Source organism: Protopterus annectens, chromosome 3.part0, assembly GCF_019279795.1.
Source record: "Protopterus annectens isolate FY-2018-M chromosome 3.part0, PAN1.0, whole genome shotgun sequence".
Classification (NCBI taxonomy): Eukaryota; Metazoa; Chordata; order Ceratodontiformes; family Protopteridae; genus Protopterus; species Protopterus annectens.
The window spans coordinates 871,789-891,786 of NC_056731.1; the positions used below are offsets into that span (position 1 = coordinate 871,789).

Consider the following 19,998-nt stretch of genomic DNA (forward strand, 5'->3'; position numbering starts at 1 on the left):
CAAAAAGCCCGAAGAGGACCTCAGTCTTTTGAGTATTTCTTTCAGTAGAAGTTACTTTGAGCCTGCATGAATGCTTAAGTGTACCATTAAATTATTTCATAGTTCAAAGTAATTTTCAGCACTCATTAATTGAACTGAATTTGTTAATGCACTTGTTCCAAATTTCATTTTTCTTTTCTGTTTTGAATTTCATTTTTTTCAACACCATAAGCAGTATAGATTAAATGCTCTCCATATTTTTAAGATAAAACTGTTTTCATCATGTTTTTTTTGCTAAAATAAAACACAATGCTTTATTTTCTTGTCATACATAAATATATTGTTTTCTGTCTCCAGTGTATGATGTGACAAAAAGAGACAGCTTTATTAAACTTGACAACTGGTTAAATGAGCTGGAGACTTACTGCACAAGAAATGACCTTGTCAAAATGCTTGTTGGTAACAAGATTGATAAGGTAAGAAATAACTTTGATTTACAGTATATCCTTTCTTTCTAATGTATTTCACAAGTTATGCAGCAGCTTCAGTGTTATGTTAATTAATTTTAGGATAACCGTGAAGTAGATCGAAATGAAGGCCTGAAGTTTGCAAGAAAACATTCCATGTTATTTATTGGTGAGTAGAGGGAGAAAGTAAATATTTGAACTTACCTGGAATATTTTACTTTTAGTGACCGTGTTGTAAATGCAAGAGTTCTGTACTAACTAGTTTTACCGGAGACTGATGTTTACTAAAGAAACTTGTTTTGTGACAGTATGTACTGTTCATAGCTTTTACCATTGTGTGTACTTGTTCAGAAAAATCAGTACTAAAACTTAGCTGCCAACATGTGGCAGCATTTTCTTTCTGTTAGGTGGCTGCTTTTTCCATTGCAACATTTATCTGAGCACCCTGTCTGTTCTTGATTGACTGTTTTGTGCCAGTCTTTGTATCTCTCTCTCTTCTCTGTCTTTCTCTCAACAGATCTACCACATTGCCAAGAGTAACATTGCTGCTGCCTGCTGTTTTGTTTATCATTTTGCTTCTAGAAATGTTTTTATTAGTTATGCATACAGTACTGGTATTGTTATCTTCCTCATTCTTTTTGATACACTGTATGGCTATAGATGAACTTGATCTCATGTCAGACTTATCTGCATTGTTTTCATACCACCATATTCATTTGAAGTCTTTATCAGTTCTTATTTACAGTGATCAGTTGATTTTAATAGGTTCTGCAAGTGAATTCCTGAAAGTTTTACTGGAAGATGTTTCTTTTTCCAGTAGCTTCATTAACTTTTGGTTAGAAGCTTATCTGCTTCTTATTAAGGATCCTGCTTGGTGGGTCCTTTCGATAGTAGTAGTTGGCATCTTTTTACAGACGCTTTTCACTGGGTTTATGGAAGACGTCCGATGATGATGCACTGTGGCGTCATCCACAGAGTACATAAGAGCTTGCTTGCTTTCTTTATTTGCTGTTTGCATAGTTTATGTCTTGATTCTTGCTGTTGCATGTAGAAATTCCTTTGTTTTTATGAACTTTTCCAATTTATTTTATTGGTGAAAGCCTGTAAATTTTGATTAATTGTAAAAGAGAATGTCCCTTTAAGTGCCAGTGTTTCTGAGACCAAGACTTCTCCGGATGATTGGCTGAGGGATATTTAATTCAGAGGTGGGATCCACATAATAAGCAGCCTTCTATGTGGGAGATCATCCTCTATTAGTATGAGCTGAATTATGTTCTGGTCGTCCATTTTCACCGGCACGTGAACTTAGAGGAGGAGCACTTCTGGCTTTCACTCTTTGGGGGGGGGGGGGTGCATCCAGGGGTATAACTGCTGCCTTTCTCATGCATGATCTGCTTGCTCTGCTTTATGCCTAGGTTTATGGTGAGATGCAGTCAAGTGGGGCTCAGACCCAAGGCTTCTCCTGTTAGGGTCTCCCACTCCGCCTTACTGTATTGAGTGGTCTTGGTGAAGGAGAAATATCAAAATGTACCTGCATAGAGTCTTTCTTATCAACAGATTTACACCAGCCTTTATGGCAGCATTGTCAAAGTACAACAGAAGCAAAAAAAAAAAACGCTCTCTTAGAAGCACACTGCAGTGAATAGAAGATTTTTTTAATTTGTATCCGCTTAACGGTTTGCTATCTTATTCTGCCTCAGTAATGTTTTACTAGCTTTATTTTATTATACAAGTCTTGTTGCTGGTAGTTTCATTAACTTTTTCCTTAATTACTAATATTGTTCTATTGTATGTAGTTTGCTACATCAGTTGCACTTTGCTGAATTCCTTTTGTTGTACTTTGTTAAATTCTCTTCTGGGCAGAGCCTGCAAATGATCCACATTAATCAGGGCTTGACCTAGATTAACAATTGGAACTAAATCAGTAAATTTAATGTAAATAAATCTGACATTTCCCATCGCAATGTGTGTCTGTAGCGGACTGCTTTTGTTTCTGTCAGGAGGCTTGATAACACACAGGGGGAGGTAAATGTGTTCTTGACCTCCTTAATGTCTGCATTCAATCTGATTTCTGTAGAAGCAGGAGTGTAGAACATGGCATGCTAGTCACTGTAGCAAGCCCATTACCTTTAAAGCTGTATACCCATGCATAACCGTAAATGGTAGCCTACTTTTTAAAACCGCTGAATAAGTGTGTGTGTGTGTGTGTGTGTGTGTGTGTGTGTGTGTGTGTGTGTGTGTGTGTGTAAAATATATATAGATTTACTATCATTGCCTTGAAGCGCATTTCGTCGACTGGTGATACATCGGAGTACAGTTTTAAAAGGGCTAATGATCGAACATAGACGTAGTGAACTTGCATCCCTGAACACTGAACAGCACTTGAACTCCAATGGTCACATAACAGTGAATTTCGAGCCATCAGTATTAACATGGTTCGAAATGGGGACGTAAAATCATTTTCACTTTCGACAGTATGGTTCAGCAACATACATAACTGATGAAGTGCACTTCACGATAATGATAGTAAACATATAATGTGTGTGTGTGTGTGTGTGTGTGTGTGTGTGTGTGTAAGTACTTAAATATTGCCAGTTTATATACTGACAAAAAAGTAAAGTTCAAAGTAATAAAAGTTAAAAATGTCTAAAGTCAAATACTGACAAAATTGAACAAAATTGAAGTTGTACCAAGGAAGGGTACGTGCACTTTCCCCACTGCTGTGCATCCTCAGTTGTTATGTATAATAGCAGGGTTTTGAGAAGTGCAACCTCCCCCTTCCCATATGGGGGGTTTGCCCCCCTTCAAAACCATTAACTTGAGATGTGGTTATGTTTTGTTAGTATTTTGTTTAGATATGGTTAGGTTTTGTCACTATTTTGTTTAGATATTTTTAACTGTTATTTTGAATTTTAGGTATTGTTTGACAATATTTACAATGTTGATATTTAAGTGTTTAGATATTTAGTAGTGCATTTATAGATAGATATATACACACATGCCTACATAATGTAATATTAGTATAATAGCATTGCAGCCTTAAGAAGCTTAGCTCTCTAGTTTGGTTTTTGGCTCGAGTACCTACCGCCTTTGTGATGTGTGTAAACCAGCCCTGTGTCCATGTGGGTTTTTGCAGGATACTGTGACTGCATTTCGTATGCCAAAAACATGTTGGTGAATTGATGATCCTCTTAATTGCTAGGTAAATGTACTAAAAGAACAAGGTGAGGTCATGTGTGTGTCTACTACTGCTATGGCCTGATGAGTCATTCAAGATGACCCTCAATGTCTGTCACCCAATGAGTTTTGGATTAGGCTTCAGCTCCTCCGCTAATCTGTGTTGGATTAAGTGGATACTTAACTACTGTAAAATGAAAACATAATTGGGGACCGGGGAACTTTGGTTGGTAAGTCTCTCTCTTTTGATCGACATGTGACTTCAGTAGTCAGGAAATTCTTCTGCGTAGTACAATTAGTCACCAAGAGAGCATCCCCCAGATCTAAGAAAGTCATCATTCCCTTACATTTAGCCTTAATTAAGCCAGTTATTGAGTATCATTCCCCTTCAGGTTGTACCTCACTAGACGTATTAAACAACCAAAATGATCACAGGTCTAATGACCCTGAACCACCAGGAGAGAGTGGAAGCACTGCACCTTTATTCCAGTAGCTTACAAGTTTTGAGGGGGAGACCTGGTGCCTGTTCTGCTGCAGTATTGGAGACGTGGTTGTCTTGTTTTTCTGTATCTCTACAAGTCAATGTATTACTTTCTTTAATGCCAGAAACTGAGACTCAGAGACCTAAATCCTCACCATCGCATAAACAGAACATAGTAGAGAGGTTTTTATCACAACACCTCATCCATTTCTGAAATAGACTTCACTTGCTGGTTAAAGAGTGTTATTTCCTAGCATTTTCAAATGGAACCTGGATGGCAGGATAGCTCTTCACATATTTACAGCAGGTTTGATTTGCCTAGCCCTACTGAGAAAAGGGATAAGACCTGGAAGTGAGTATTGGCAAGGTGTATATGGTTCTAAGGTTAAATTACCTTAAAGTATCCATGATTAATGTTTGTATGTGTGCTTAACATGTGTGAGTGTTAAAAACACAAGCAAGTATATATTTGTGTGTGCGTATTTGCATTTGTCATGCGCACGCACACACACACACACACACACACACACACACACACACACACACACACACACACGTACACGTGCATCATCATTTGTAGATTGTTATTGCAATTCGTTCACTGTTCTTCGACCTGTTCTGCCAGTTCATAACCTGTTAAATTACCAAAATGGGTTTTAACATGGATCCTGCAAAGAGAGGAGCCCCTGCCTGGTCCTATCCTCCCTTTTTTGTATTGTCAACACATCAGAACTCAGTAGACTTTTATCAGCAAGTCCCAAGTTGACCAAACCTGCTCATCGACTGTATAAGTGTGTGTGTATGTATTGTTTGTGTGGGCATTTCTGTTTCTCTGAGACTATTTCTAGAATGTGCTGTTGTTTTCAGTGGGAGAACACCGAGATTTCTCAGTCCCTCAGAAAATACTATGAGTTATTACAGAAAGATTTTCTAGAACCCACACTCATTCCTTCTGTTCTGTATGCTCCAGAGGAAATGTGTTTTGCTGCCTGCAGTTTTCCCGCTAATCAGCCATTTGCTCCTAAAAAGGCAAACAGGATGCATAAGTTCCACAGTCTTTTAAAATGCTTCTATAACTTGACTACACAGCAATGTAAAGCTATGCAGTCATTGAGGTGCAGCGAAAGTCTCTGCATTAGGCCAGCAGATAAAAGCGGCGCTGTGGTCACTATGAACTCGGTGCATTATCGTAAGTCTATGCAATGTCTTTTAGATGGTGATAGTACATATGTTAAAGTGGATAAAATGTTTGTAAACAATATATTGAAACGTGTTCGAGAGACGTTACATGATTTGTTAATGAGCAAGGTTATAAATGAACAGCTATATCATTTTCTATTAGTGGACCATCCAGTATTACCTATTATTAAGGGTTTACCAAAAATACACAAAGATCCTGCGAATCCATCTATGCTCCCCATAGTTACAGGGGCAGGATGGATGATGGAACCTCTGTGTGGAAGAAAAATTGAAAAAGGTTCTATTAAATGTCCCCATAGTCTTAAAGGATAGTAAGTATTTTCTTTGTGACTTGTATTGATTTATAGAAATGGTTAATGAAGTTTCTGGTTGGCTCTTAGTGATATCAGATGTAAAACAAAAATCTACCATACCCAATGACTTTGGGATCAAAGCTGTTAGGGACACATTGCATGCCAAAAGTGATTATAATAACAATGATGTTCATCGTGTTACACTGCTGCAGTCATTACACTTGGGGTTATCCTGCCGTCAGGCGGTTCCCCAGTCAGCCTGAGTTCCAAAGTCTTGGTCCGGCGTCGGTTGCTGTCGCCTCCTCCCTGACGTCAGTGTGACAGGGGGTATATAAGATGCAGCCAACGCCATTTTCTTCAGTCTTTCTTGCCGCGCAGTGCCCGAAGCAAAAGCAGTTCACAAGTGCCGGTCGGCCGACTCCGAAGTCTTTTACAAAGCTAAGTACCCCGTTGGGGAAACTTTTTCTTGCCTCAGACCGATGTCAGTAAAAGTTAATAACTGTATTTCTTGTGGGAAGCAAATACCTCATAAGGATTTCCATTCCTATTGTATCCCATGCCTAGGCCCAGACCACGACGTCATTGGTTGTCAGTTTTGTGCTAGGTTTAACAAGCGCACTATTAAACGTCGGTTTGATTTTGCCCGACATTATTTTGGCAGAAAATTCAATTGCACCATGCCGTCGGAACTTCCGACGACCAGAATACATAAAAAGAGCAAAGACAAGGACAGGCATCCGAGGCCCAAAACTGATGACGAGGCCTCTTCTAGGCCGGTCGCTGGTTCTCCGGTTTTCAGCGAGGCGCCTTCGCAGCCCCTGATGACCGCTTCTGCAGAACCACAGGCCGCCTCCGACTCCCACATGGAGCTGGCCTGGCCTTCGGATGCACTAGATTTTCAGCCTACCGAAACTAACCCTTCAGAGGGAACCAAAGTAGCTGAGCAATCCACAGCTTCAGAGGGTGTTTTCAGACCTACTCAGTTAAGCATTAAACCCTCTGCTAAGTCTAAGCCTCCCTTAAAAACAAAGAAACAAATGCAGCAATCTCCAGGCCTCCATGCCTAAGAAACAAATGCTCAAAATGGCCAAAGACCTAATCACCTTGATCAGGGGGTCCCATCCCCTTCCTGATAAAAGGCCCAGACAGGATGCAGACTATGACTCGTCCGACCAGGTGTCCATTTCTTCAGATTCATCCTCAGACCTAGGATATTCTTTACCCCCTTATGAGGATTCTGATGCTGAGGAATCAATTCCATCAGCCTCTCCGCCTGAGGACTACTCCTTTGGGGAAACCTTACATACCATGAGGGAGCATTTCCATTGGGAAGGCCAGGATTACTCTGAGTCCAAGAAAAGACTCAGAGACTTCCTTTTACTACCTCAACACAGACCCCTTGCTATTCCGCCAGTGTTGGATATTGTGGTGATGTGTATACTGAATCCAGCTTAAATCCTGACTCCTTACTTTCAGCATAAAAAACAGTTCCCTCTGACAGAGATTCCAGAGCATTAGACAGATGGGGAAAGAAAGTATATACGTCTACAACTTTAGCAATGAGAGCCTTAAATTGCCAGTTTCACATGCTAAACTATCAGCAATTTTTGATGTCTCAGTTGAAACAAAAAATGCTTTCAGATTCAGATCCTCCTAATTTTAAAGAAATGCAGGATTTATTGCATGCAGCTGAACAAGTGGGAAAACATACTTTGCAATGTGGTTTTGATTCTTTTGAGGCCTCCTGTAGAGCAGCAGTTACAGGCTCTGTTATTAGAAGACATGCTTGGTTAAAAGAACATACGTTACCAGATCATGTTAAAGCAAAATTATTGGATGCACCTTTGCAGCGGGATGTGTTATTTGGAGTTAAGGCAGAAGAGGTATTAAAGAAAATGGAGGATAAGGCAAAATCTATGTAAATGGTGAAGGATTTCTTACAGGTTCAGCCTCCTCGATTTAGCAGAAATTGGCCAACAAAGAATTGGTCCTTTCCAGTTACAGACAGACCTCAAAGGGGCAGATACAGACATCCAAGAGGTAGAGGTCAACCACAAGGTCCTTACAGGCCTCGACAGTGGGGTGCACAAGGCCAGAAAGAAGGGGAAGACAGGCCCCAACCATATAAAAAGCAGCCTCAATGACTTCCCACTACAGCTGCCAAACAGCTCTCTCTTGGCAGCCCTCTTAGGAGGAAAACTGGCACTTTTCTATCACAATTGGCATTGGATCACCAAAGACAAATGGGTTCTCAACATTGTATCTCAAGGTTACAGGTTCCACTTTCACACTCTGCCAAGGTTAAAAAGCATGCCAAATCTGCCACCAAATCAATGGGCAGAGGCTCAAAAATAAATTATAGCACTCATGGACATGAGAGCTATTCAAAAGGTACCACCACAAGAGCAAGGACAAAGATGTTACTCAAGACTCTTTCTGGTTCCCAGAAAGGACAAAGCCTGGAGGCCCATTCTGGATCTTTCTTCTCTAAACACTTACCTGGATGTTCCGAAATTCAAAATGTTGACACTACAACAGCTTCTTCCCATGCTGGGCAAGAAAGCTTGGCTTGTGACTTTGGACCTCAAGGAGGCATACCTGCATGCCCCTAGCAGACAAAACTGCAGAAGATACCTCAGATTCATAGCTGGTTCAATGCACTATCAATTCTCTGCACTGCCCTTTGGCTTATCTACTGCACCCAGGGTCTTCGCAAAGTGCCTGGCACCAGTAACTGCATTTTGCAGACAGAAAGGAATTCAAATTTATCCGTACCTGGACAACTGCCTGATTCAAGCAGAGAGCAAGGACATTATTCTAAAGCATCTGGCGTTCGTAAAAAAAGTTAAGTTGCTTGGGGTACACAGTAAACGAAAAAAAAATCAAAACTAGTGCCCTCACAAGAGATAATATTCCTGGGTGCCTCAATACTTTCAGTTGATGGCAACAAAGACCCAACTCCCTGCAAGAAAAATTCTGCAGGCCTTGGGTTACATGGCATCTTGCATGCTACTAATTCCATATGCCAGACTGCATATGAGGAAACTACAATGGTACCTAAAGAGGGTATGATCTCAACACTGTCAAAGTTTGGAAACAGTTATACCACTAATTCCTTGCCTTCAACAGGAGTTTCGATGGTGGGCTCAAGCTTGTCACCTCAACAAGGGACAGCCTTTTACTCAACCCACAGCCAGGCAAACACTGACAACAGATGCATCGGATTACGCCTGGGGAGCACACATGGCAGGAAAATGTATTCAGGGCGAGTGGCCCGCAGAACAAAGACATCTTCACATCAATCAAAAAGAGATGCTAGCTGTACAAAATGCCCTTATAGCTTTCAAGGACCTGCTGCATCCAGGACAACTATTACTAAAGACAGACAACACCACAGTTATGTGGTACATAAGCAAGGGGGCACACACTCCTATCCCCTCAGCAGACAAGCCATGACCTTGTGGAACACAGCTGTAGACTATCAAGTTCATCTGCAAGCACAATTCCTGCCAGGAGAGAAAAACACACTGGCAGATGACTTTTAAGCAGAAACATCATGGATCCCCACAAACGGGAATTGAATCCACAAATATTCAGAATGATAACACAGAAATGGTGGAGCCCGGACATAGATCTGTTTGCATCCCCAATGAACTGCCAGCTACAGAAATTCTGCACAAGGAGTTACCATCCACAAGCATGGAAAGTGGATGCCCTCTCATTCAGCTGGAAAAACCTACAAGTATACGCTTTCCCACCTCTACCTCTCCTACCAAAGGTACTCATAAAAGCCAGGCAAGAAGAGCCAAAGATGATCTTGATTGCACCAGACTGGCCACGCCAGCATTGGTACCCAATCTTAAAGAACTTAGCACAAAAACCACCCTGGATTTTGCCTCAAATCCCACATCTGCTGACTCAGCACAACAATCAGATACTTCACAGCCAGCTAAAGATCTTAAACCTAGCTGCATGGAAAATTCTTTAGTCAAGCAAGTAATGCCTCTCTCCAAAGCTGTTATGGATGTCATTCTGGAGGCCAGAAGGCCTAGTATCAGGAAAGCCTATTCGGATAAATGGAAGAGATTCTGTGGCTGGAACCAGGCTCACAGCCTTGACCCTCTTGTCCCAAACATTCCTCAGATACTACAATAGTTAACTGAGATTCTGGACAAGGGCCTCTCCTTTTCATCCATCAAGATCCACGCCTCTGCCATCTCTGCTCATTACAACACTGATCCACCAATTTTCTCTAATCCTTTGCTAAAACAGTACCTCAGAGGGGCTAAAAACATAAGACTGCCCCGTAGAACACCTACTCCAACTTGGGACCTCAACTTTGTTTTGGAAAAATTAACTTTACCTCCTTTTGAGCCAGCTAACACAGCAGAATTAAAATAGGTCTCTTGGAAAACTGCTCTGCTACTGGCAATAACATCAGCACGAAGAGTTTCAGAATTACAGGCACTAATGGCAGTGGAACCTTTCCTCATTTTCCACCAGGACAGGGTGTCTTTAAGAACTAACCCTACGTTTATGCCAAAGATGGTATCAAGTGTGGCTCTAAACCAAACTGTTCACTTGCCAACTTTTTATCCAAAACCACAGAATAAAGGGGAAAGACTACTGCATTCTTTGGACATTCACAGGCAGTTATGCTTCTACTTGGACAAAACCAAAGCTTTCAGAAAATCTGAGCAATTATTGGTAGCATATGCTGCAGGAGCACAGGGAAAAGCCATTTCAAAACAGACTATTTCAAAATGGATAGGACATTGTATACGTTTCTGCTATACACACCATGGGAAACCTGTACCTAGCAGCATTAGATCTCACTCCACCAGGGCAACCTGCCTACCTCAGAGGAGTACCTACCAAGGATATTTTGGAAGCAGCAACATGGAGTTCTGTGCATACCTTCACCAAACATTACCATTTGCCTTTATACTCCAAATCCAGAGCTGGCTTCACCACTGCTGTGCTGCAGGGCCTTATAGCCGCCACCCCTAATGCCTTATAGAACCAGCCACCCTACCTCAGCTTTTGGATTCCACCCAAGTGTAATGACTGCAGCAGTGTAACACGATGAACATAGTACAGTTTTGTACCTACCATAAATGTAGATGTTCGAGTGTATACACTGCTGCAGTCCAGGTTACCCTCCCTCCTTCCCCTCTTACTTGCTAGTACATACCTATGTCTTCTACCCTTTACTACCTGTGGGGAGTATTTGCTGGTAACTGAAAGTTGTTGTTTGCTTTTCTTATGTATGTTTTACTAGCAATTTGAATTGCCTACCTATTTGGGGGCACCTGACATCTGGGGCAAGAAAAACTGAAGAAAATGTCGTCGGCTGCATCTTATATACCCCTGTCGCACTGACGTCAGGGAGGAGGCAACAGCAACCGACGCCGGACCAAGCCTTTGGAACTCAGGCCGACTGGGGAACCGCCTGACGGCAGGATAACCCAAGTGTAATGACTGCAGCAGTGTATACACTCGAACATCTACATTTATGGTAGGTACAAAACTGTACTTTATTGTGCTTATTTGTATGCTACGAGAGATAATATTAGAGAGTAATGTTTTCACTTTTTATAATTACATCTATTTGCAGAAATTGGGTGTTGCTATGGGCACCCCATGCTCAAATTCTTATGCAAATTTAGTGATGCATTATTGGGAGGAGATGTTTGTTTATAAGGACAACTTGTGTTGTGAAGTTTTATCGTCATTTCGTTGACAATATTTTTCTCCTGTGGGATAGTAGTGAACCAATACTACAACAGTTTTTGTTTTATTTAGAGACTAATACTGATTTTTTTAAAGTTCACAATGACAACTTCACATTCCAAACTTGATTTTTTGGATGTCAGTGTATGAGGCCATCAGGTATTATTATTACTGAACTACACAGGAAGGCATGCTGGAAATGTAGTCCACTGGTTTTGTTTTATCAGTTATTTTAAAGTTTATGCCAACAGCCGTGGTAGCCTTGCTGGTTCCTTCTTTGAATAGAAATTTAGTGTTCAGCTCATCTGCTGCAGAGGTGAACAAAAAGTATGATGAGTTTCACCTGGATCAGCTAGCTCCTTTTAAGATTTTCAGCCCTCCTTTTCCAAATTTCCAAGGGAGTTTCTATCTCCTCATCTAATTTTGGCAATCCCCCCCCCCCCCCCAAAAAAAAAAAAAAAACAGTTAATTTCAACAAAGTAAAGGAAATGGAGGTAAACAGATGTTTAAGAAGAAATGGCAACGAGGTTCCAAAAGTAAGTCTCGTACCTCACAAAACCAAGGGCAGGCCAACAAATCTGTATGACTGCTAGAGACCTTGAGAACCCCTCCCACCCTGACCCTTTTTTTTTTTCTTCCATTTTATCTTTGGCAACAGATAGTTTCAGACAAATGAGTTCTTAATATCATTCTTCAAGGTTACAGATGGCAGGGGGAGGAAATTCTTCCTTTCCAGAGGGTCATTCCTCATCCTGCAAACACAGACTCTTTAGTTGTCATTGGTTCTTCATAATATGCTGTTCGGAAGACTGCTAGAATTAGTTCTTTCTTCCCAGATGGGAAGAGTTTTTATTTATCAGTGCCCTAGTGCCAAAGAAAGAAAATTCTTGTAGACCACTTCTGTTTTTTTTTTCCCTAAACCTCTTTGTGATAGTGCCCAATTTGCAAAATTGTCACTTCATAACCTGTTACCTCTTATTTCCTGTTTCACGTTTCCTGGCAGCATTTTATATGTTCATCATCACATCCCTATTCATGTAGACTTTAGACGTTTTTGTGTGTCTGGATCACATTATCCGTTGTCTGCCTTATATTTTGGACAGTCCACTTCACCAAGAGTGTTCACAAAATGTCTAGCTGCATTTATAGCTCATTGCAGGCTACAGGGTATCCACATTTACATATTTAGATGACTTTGCAGAGTGTTTTTCGAAGTATTGGGAATGATTTTCTCTTGGGTGAGAGATCTCTTGCACAAGCTGTGATTCCAAGAAAACATTCAAATGTCTTCCTTGACTACTTAACACAGGGCTGTGTTTCTGGGATGTCAACTAAACATCGCTGTTCAGAGTTTTTTCTTCCACTGGAAAAAATAATCTTTATTTTGATATAGTTCTAAGGTTTTTCCACTCCTATTTCGGTCACTGCACAGAAATGTCTGAGGATTTTGGGTCTCATGGCATTTGTGATCCTCATTATACATTGAGCAAGACTCCACATGAGAAAGATACAGTGGTATCCTAAATATGTCTGGTTCCAGCGTCAAAATCTTTTAACTTTTCAGATCCCAGTGCTGGGGTTTGTCAGAAGAGAAATCTTATGGTGGAGACAACAGTTGTCATTTAAATCCAGGTCTTCCCTTCTCCAACTCTGCTCCAACGCATTCAGTCACCACAGACACTTTAGACTTTGCTTGGGGAACAGTTTCAGGAGGGTTAAAAGTGGAAGGGATATTGGGGCATGAAGGGTACAACCGGGCTTAGAAATATCAGGGAGATGCTTGCCCTGATTAAGGCACTCAACTCTCTGAACTATCGTGGGTCCTTGGGACCTCTTCAAATGGTTATAGACGATGCCACAATCATGTGGTACATCAGTAAACAGGGGGAATCCAGGTTGTACCCCCCCCCCCTTTTGCAGACTAATTATAGTAGCTTGGGATGCAACTTCACAGCATAATCTTGGAATCTTGCATCATCAGATCAAAATTGTGTGGTAGACCCTCATGAATGGAAACTAGATCTGAAAGTCTTTCAAGATTTGATCTGCCTGGGGGGGGGGGTACTTCAAGTAGACCTCTTTGCCTCCTGTCCTAAATAATCAGCTGGCAATATTCTGTTCCAGAAGTCCATGCAAGAAGACCTGGACGACAGATGCCATTTCTTTTCCTTGGACAAGAATGTTCCTGTGTGCTATTCCAGTGAATCTCGAGGGTACTTTTGAAGATTCAGAAGGAATTCACCAAGGTTCTTGTGATAACTCCCTTTTGACCCAAGCAACTGTTCTTCCTTCTTTTGGAAATGGCTGGGGACAATTACACAGACTGGATCTACTCACACAAGAACAAGAGTGTTGGATAACTTCAGTTAGCCTGTATGATAGGGTTTTAATTCCTTTTAGACACCTGTTTACTGAGGATGTGCAGCAGGTGCTAATGGAGGCAAGAGGCAAGAGCCTGCTACTAGAAAATTGTATATTAGCAAATGGGACAGCTGTTCTAGTTGGTGCCAGAAACATGACCAGCACCCATTCAGGGCTACTGTCTTCTCGTTTTGCAATGTTTGTGTGAACTGCTACCCCATGGCCTTCCTTACTCCTCTATTAGGATTAATTTTTCAGGCATTTCAACATGTTCTCCCATGGATCCCCTTGTTTCAGTGCAGTGTGATATCAAAATGTTCTTGAAAGGGTTTTTGCATAAAAGACCTCCAAGAAAACCACTGGTCCTTCCTTGGGATTTTAATTTTGTGTTAGAGAAGCTAACACTTGCTCCATATAAACCAGCTAATCTGGTTGACTTGAGGTTATTAACATGGAAGACCGTTATACTGATTGCGCTGATCTCTGCAAGAAGGGTATTTGAGTTGTAGGCTCTTTTTTGTTGAGCCAACGCTACCTCATTTTCCATAGGGGAGAGGGTTTTTTTTTTGAAAACTAATCCTTCTGTCATGCCTAAAGTGGTATCAGAGTTTTGTTTAAGCCATACTGTCCCATCACCCCGTTTTTATTACTGAACCTAAAAATTATGGAGGAAGAATACTCTATATCTTGAATGTCCACAGACACCTTGGGGTACTATCTGACAGAACAAAGCTTTTCAGATCTTAGTATCAGTTGTTCATTTCTTGTGAAGGTAAGGAGGGCAACCTGTATCAGAACAGACTGTTTTAAAATGGTTGTCTAAGGCCATGTTTTATACTCACCATAATAAGACTGTTCCAGGCAGGGTGAAGAACCCCCTTTAGCAGGGCCTTGGCTTCATCTGGGGCCTTTTACAAAAGGGTTGGACTCGAAGTATTCTAGAAGCTGCTACTTGGTCCTATGTACACACATTTACAAAGCACTTTAAGCTTAATTCCCGGTCTAGGTCTAGATCAAGCTTTCCTATGACTATTCTCCAGAAGCTCCTGGACCTGTCTCCTTCCACTTCCCACATGTAATTAACTATGGTAATCTCCTCATATAGCTGAGGCTACTCTAGACGTGATCAGTATGGTGAATATAGTACAGTTGTGTAAGTAAAACTTAACAAACAGTAGATGTTCAAATGATCAGCACTGTAATAGCGGTTCCCTCCCTCCATTCCCTCTTGTTTTTTGGTGTGTTTTTTATGCCAGGTTGCATTTCAGTGTTCAGGCTCTCTGTCTGTGCTGGTAGGAAAGCTCTGAATGGCTTTGTGCCCAAATGTGTGATGTTCTGTAGTCCTAGCTCGCCTTCATTCTTACATATGGGTTCGGAGCCGATTCCTCACCTCCGACTCAGCCAATTACAAAGCTTGAAGTCTCTGTTGGCTCGTGGCAAGGTAGGTATCCCCTAATGCACTAGTAAGAATCCCCAGGTCTCGTTTGCTGCTCTACGAGTTCAGAAGTGCTCTCTTTCTTGGCCGTGGCTAAGTTGGAATATTTTTTCTTATTCAGATATTTACAGTGTTCTTTTTGAATATAATAGTTTAGTACTAATAGCTTACAGTTGTTAACTTGTAGTAGTTAGCTAGTGTGTTTTTTTTGAAGTTTATAGCAAATTGTTGTTGCTATTTGTTGGCCGTCGCTTCCGCAGGCCTTCCCTAGTGGTATCCTTTTGTTTTTTCTGTGTGGTAGTTGTTGCTAATCGTTTCTTAGGCTCAGGTCCAATGTTCTTTGTGTTTCACTGTTGCAGTCATTACATTTGGGTAATCTGCTGGCAGGTTGCCCTCAGTCGGCCTGAATAACAAAGTCTTGGGTCATGCGTCAGTTGCTGTCTCCTCTTCCATGACGTCAGGGGTATAAAACATGTAGCCGACGCCATTTTATTCAGTCTTTCTTGTTGCGCAGTGCCCGAAGCAGAATCAGTTTGCACCGGTTGGCCAACTCCTGAAATTTTCGCATTCGAGTTTCAGAACCGAAGTCTTCAAACTAAAGCTAAGTACCCCGTTGGGAAAACTTTTTCTTGCTGCTTACCGATGTCAGTAAAAGTTAATAATTGCATTACTTGTGGGAAGCAAATACTCATAAGGATTTTCATTTGTACTGTATTCCTTGCCTAGGCCCAGATCATAACATGCCTTGCTGTCGGTTTTGTGCTAGGTTTAACCAACGCACTATTAAGCATCAGTATATTTTTGCTTCTAAATATTTTGGATCAAGATTTAATTATCCTGAAATGTCGTTGGTTAGCAATCCGACTACCGGAGTTCACAAAAAGCACAAAGAAAAAGACAGAGACAGACCGTCAAGGTCCAAAACCGATGACAAAGCTTCTCCTAAGCCAGTTGCCAGTGCTCAGTGAGGTGCTTTCGCAGCCCCTGGTACCCACTACTTCTGAGTTGCAGGCCTCTACCGACGCCAATTCGGAGTCCGGTATGCCGCGAGATTCTCAGAGTATTGAACCCGCGGATGTCTCTCCCTTGGATGGGGCCGGAGTCGCTGAGCAGGCACCTGGCTTCTGAAGGTGTTTTCAGGCCTCAACATTTTTATATTAAACGACGCCAGCCTCAAAAACAAGATCAAAAACTTCTTCTGTGTCTAAGAGCCATGTGCTCAGGCCCCTATGCCTAAAAACCAGATGATCAAATGGCTGAGGACTTAATTACCTTGATCAGGGGTGTCCCCCCCCCCGTTTTAGAGGCTTAGGCAAAGCACTGATTATGAATCTTCAGATCAGGTTTCCATTTCTTCTGATCAGGAATTTTCTATTCCACCCTATGTAGATTCTGATGCAGACGAATCCATCCCATCTGCATCTCCTCCTGAGGATTACTCTTTTGGAGAAACTTTGCATACTTTAAGGGAGCATTTTCACTGGGAGAGTCAGGACTTCTCTGAATCAAAAAAGTGGCTTAGGGATTTCCTTCTTCTTCAGCTTAGGCCTTTGGCAGTACCTCCTGTAATAGACATCGTCGATGTGTTTTTCGAATCAAGCATATGGCTCCTGATTCCCTGCCTCTGGCTCCTAGTAAGCCAGACAGATATTACAGGGTTCCTGACTCCCACAATTTTCTATTCAAAAATCCTGCTGCTGATCCTGAGACTATTTCACAGGGTCCCAAGGGTGTAAAGGCCTCTGCAGCCAAAAATCCTACCCCCTCTGATAGAGATTCCAGGGCGCTGAATAGATGGGGAAAGAATGTTTATACGTCTGCAACCTTGGCAATTAGGGCCTTAAACTGCCAGTTTCATATGCTTAAATATCAACAGCATGTTATGGGCTTACCGAAACAGAAAATGATGTTGATTTCTGATTGTGTGGCAAGTACAGAATTACAGGAATTATTGCATTCAGCAGAACAGGTTGGAAAGCATACTTTGCAATGTGGTTTTGATTCCTTGGAGGCCTCTTGCAGGGCCGCAGTTACTGGATCTGTGATTAGAAGGCATGCCTGGCTCAAGTAGCAAAATCTGTCTGATCATGTTAAAGCTAAATTGTTGGATGCCCCCTTGCAGCATGATACTCTGTTTGGTAATAAGGCAGAAGAGGTTTTAAAGAAAATGGAAGACAAAGCTAAATCTATGCAAACTGTAAAAGATTTCTTGCAAGTGCAGCCACCCAGGTTCAGTAGGCACTGGCCTACTAAAAATTGGTCCTTTCCTGTGTCCCAACAGAGCTGCTCAAGGCAAATCCAGGTGCTCAAAAGGCTCCAGATACCAATCACAAGGTTCTTACAGGTCAGAGCAATGGGGTGCCTCCACCTCCAAATCTGGAGGAAACAAGGCACAACACTGTACAGTAAGCAGTCTCAATGACTTCCCTCTACCTTCACCAAGCACTTATCTTTTGGCAGCCCCCTTGGGGGGAAAACTAGCACTTCATACTCAAAATTGGTAGTTAATTACCCAGGACAAGTGGGTATTAAACATAGTATCCCAGGGGTACAGATTTCATTTCCATACTTTACCAATTCCAAACGGTTGGCCAGATCTGCCACAAAATCAGTGGGCAGAGGCTCAGAAACAAGTTATGTCCCTCATGGATATGGGGGCTATTCAACCAGTACCAGAAAAGGAAAAAGGACAAGGTTTTTATTCAAGACTTTTACTGGTACCCAGAAAAGACAATGCCTGGCGTCCAATACTGGACTTACCGATTTTTAATACGTTCCTGGACATTCCAAAATTCAAAATGCTGACTTTACAACAGCTACTGCCTATGCTGGGCAGGAACGCTTGGTTAGTGACTCTAGACTTAAAAGAGGCATACCTGCATATCCCAATAAGGGAATCATGCAGAAGATACCTCCGCTTCAAGGCAGGTTTTCCACATTACCAATTCTCTGCACTGCCCTTTGGCTTATCTACTGCCCCCAGGGTCTTTACAAAGTGCCTGGCACCAGTAATTGCATTTTGCAGACAAAGAAGCATACAAATTTATCCTTATCTGGACGACTGTCTCATTCAAGCAGAGGACAAGGACACTCTTCTTTAACATCTGGCATCTGTAAAAAGGCTTCTAACATGCCTAGGGTACACAGTAAACGAAAAGAAATCCCAACTGGTACCCTCTCAAATAATTACATTCCTGGGTGCAAGCTTGAATGCAACTGCCCAGATGGCTTACCGTACGCCAGACAAACAAAGGCAACTGACAACATACTTCTAACAAATGGTAACAAAAACCCAGTTATCTGCAAGACAAATTCTGCAGGCTTTGGGGTTCATGGCATCCTGCATTCTACTAATTCCATATGCGAGACTGCATGAGGAAACTACAGTGGTACATAAAAAGTTTATGTATAGAGTCAACATTGTCAGTCTGGAAACAATGATTCCTCTCGTTCCCTGCCTTCAACAGGAGTTTTTTTGGTGGGTAGAGACATGTCACCAAAACAAGGGACTGTCATTCACTCTACCCCCTGCCACCCAAACCCTAACTACAAGACGCATCAGACTATGCTTGGGGGCCCACCTCGTGGGGAGATGCATTCAGGGCAAATGGAGCCCAAAACAAATGCATCTGCATATCAACCAGAAAGAGATGCTAGCTGTTCAGAATGTTCTGACAGCCTTGAAGGACTTGCTTCATCCACGACAACTACTGATAAAGATGGACAACACCACGGTTATGTGGTACATAAACAAGCAGGGGGTACACATTCCTACCCCCTTTGCAGACTAGCCATGGCATTGTGGAACACAGCTTTGACTTACCAAATACATCTTCAAGCTCAATTCCTGCCAGGAAAACAAAATACTCTGTCAGACGACCTAAGCAGAAATCTTATGGACCCACACGAATGGAAACTGGATCCACAAATCTTCAGCATGTTAACACAGAAACGGGGGAGCCCAGACATAGATCTATTTGCCTCTCCCCAAAATTATCAACTGGACAAATTCTGCACAAGAACTTGTCACAGAAAAGCATGGAAAGTGGATGCCCTATCCTTCAGTTGGAAAAACCTGTCAGTCTATGCCTTTCCCCATCTGCCTCTTCTCTCCAAGGTCTTACTAAAATTCAGACAGGAAAAACCAAAAATGATCCTAGTTGCTCCAGACTGGCCTCTCCAGCACTGGTACCCAATTCTAAGGAATATGTCTCAACTTCCTCCTTGGTACTTGCTTCAAATACCTCATCTACTGTCTCAGCAGAACAGTCAAATTCTGCACACTCAGCTCCAAACTCTGAACCTTGCAGCATGGCTGATCATTTAATTATTCAAACAGCACCTCTCAGTAAATCTGTAATGGATGTCATTTTGGAAGCCAGAAGGCCTAATACTAGAAAATCTTATGCTGATAAATGGAAGAGATTCTGTGCTTGGAACCAAGCACAAGGAACGGACACAGCAAAACCAATATTCATCTGGTTTTACAATATTTGACTGAGATGCTTGACAAGGGCCTATCTTTTTCTTCAATAAAAATACATGCCTCTGCCATCTCGGCTCATTACAACACAGAACCACCCCTCTTTTCTCATCCTGTGCTTAAACAGTATCTTAGAGGGGCCAAAAATTTAAGGCCTCCCAGAAGATCATCAACTACTGCAAGGGACCTCAACTTTGTGCTGGAAAAACTCAGCCTGCCTCCTTTTGAACCAGCAGCTACTGCGAATATAAAATTTCTGTCTTGGAAAACAGCTTTCGTCTTGGCAAGAAGGGTTTCAGAACTACAGGCTCTCGAAGCTGTGGAGCCTTTTATTACATTTTACCCGGACAGGGTGTCCCTCAGGACCAATCCTTCTTTTATGCCTAAGG

The 19,998-nt window shown here is 41.9% G+C and overlaps 1 protein-coding gene across 1 annotated transcript in view; it reads left to right on the plus strand.

Annotated features, from left to right (window-relative positions):
* Positions 1-19,998, plus strand: part of RAB18 (RAB18, member RAS oncogene family) — a 409,674-nt gene that overhangs the window by 272,328 nt on the left and 117,348 nt on the right. Inside the window, exons 5-6 of the mRNA XM_044064540.1 lie at positions 337-455; positions 549-615. Coding sequence (XP_043920475.1) covers positions 337-455; positions 549-615 — 186 coding nt within the window. The remainder of the gene's footprint in view (positions 1-336; positions 456-548; positions 616-19,998) is intronic.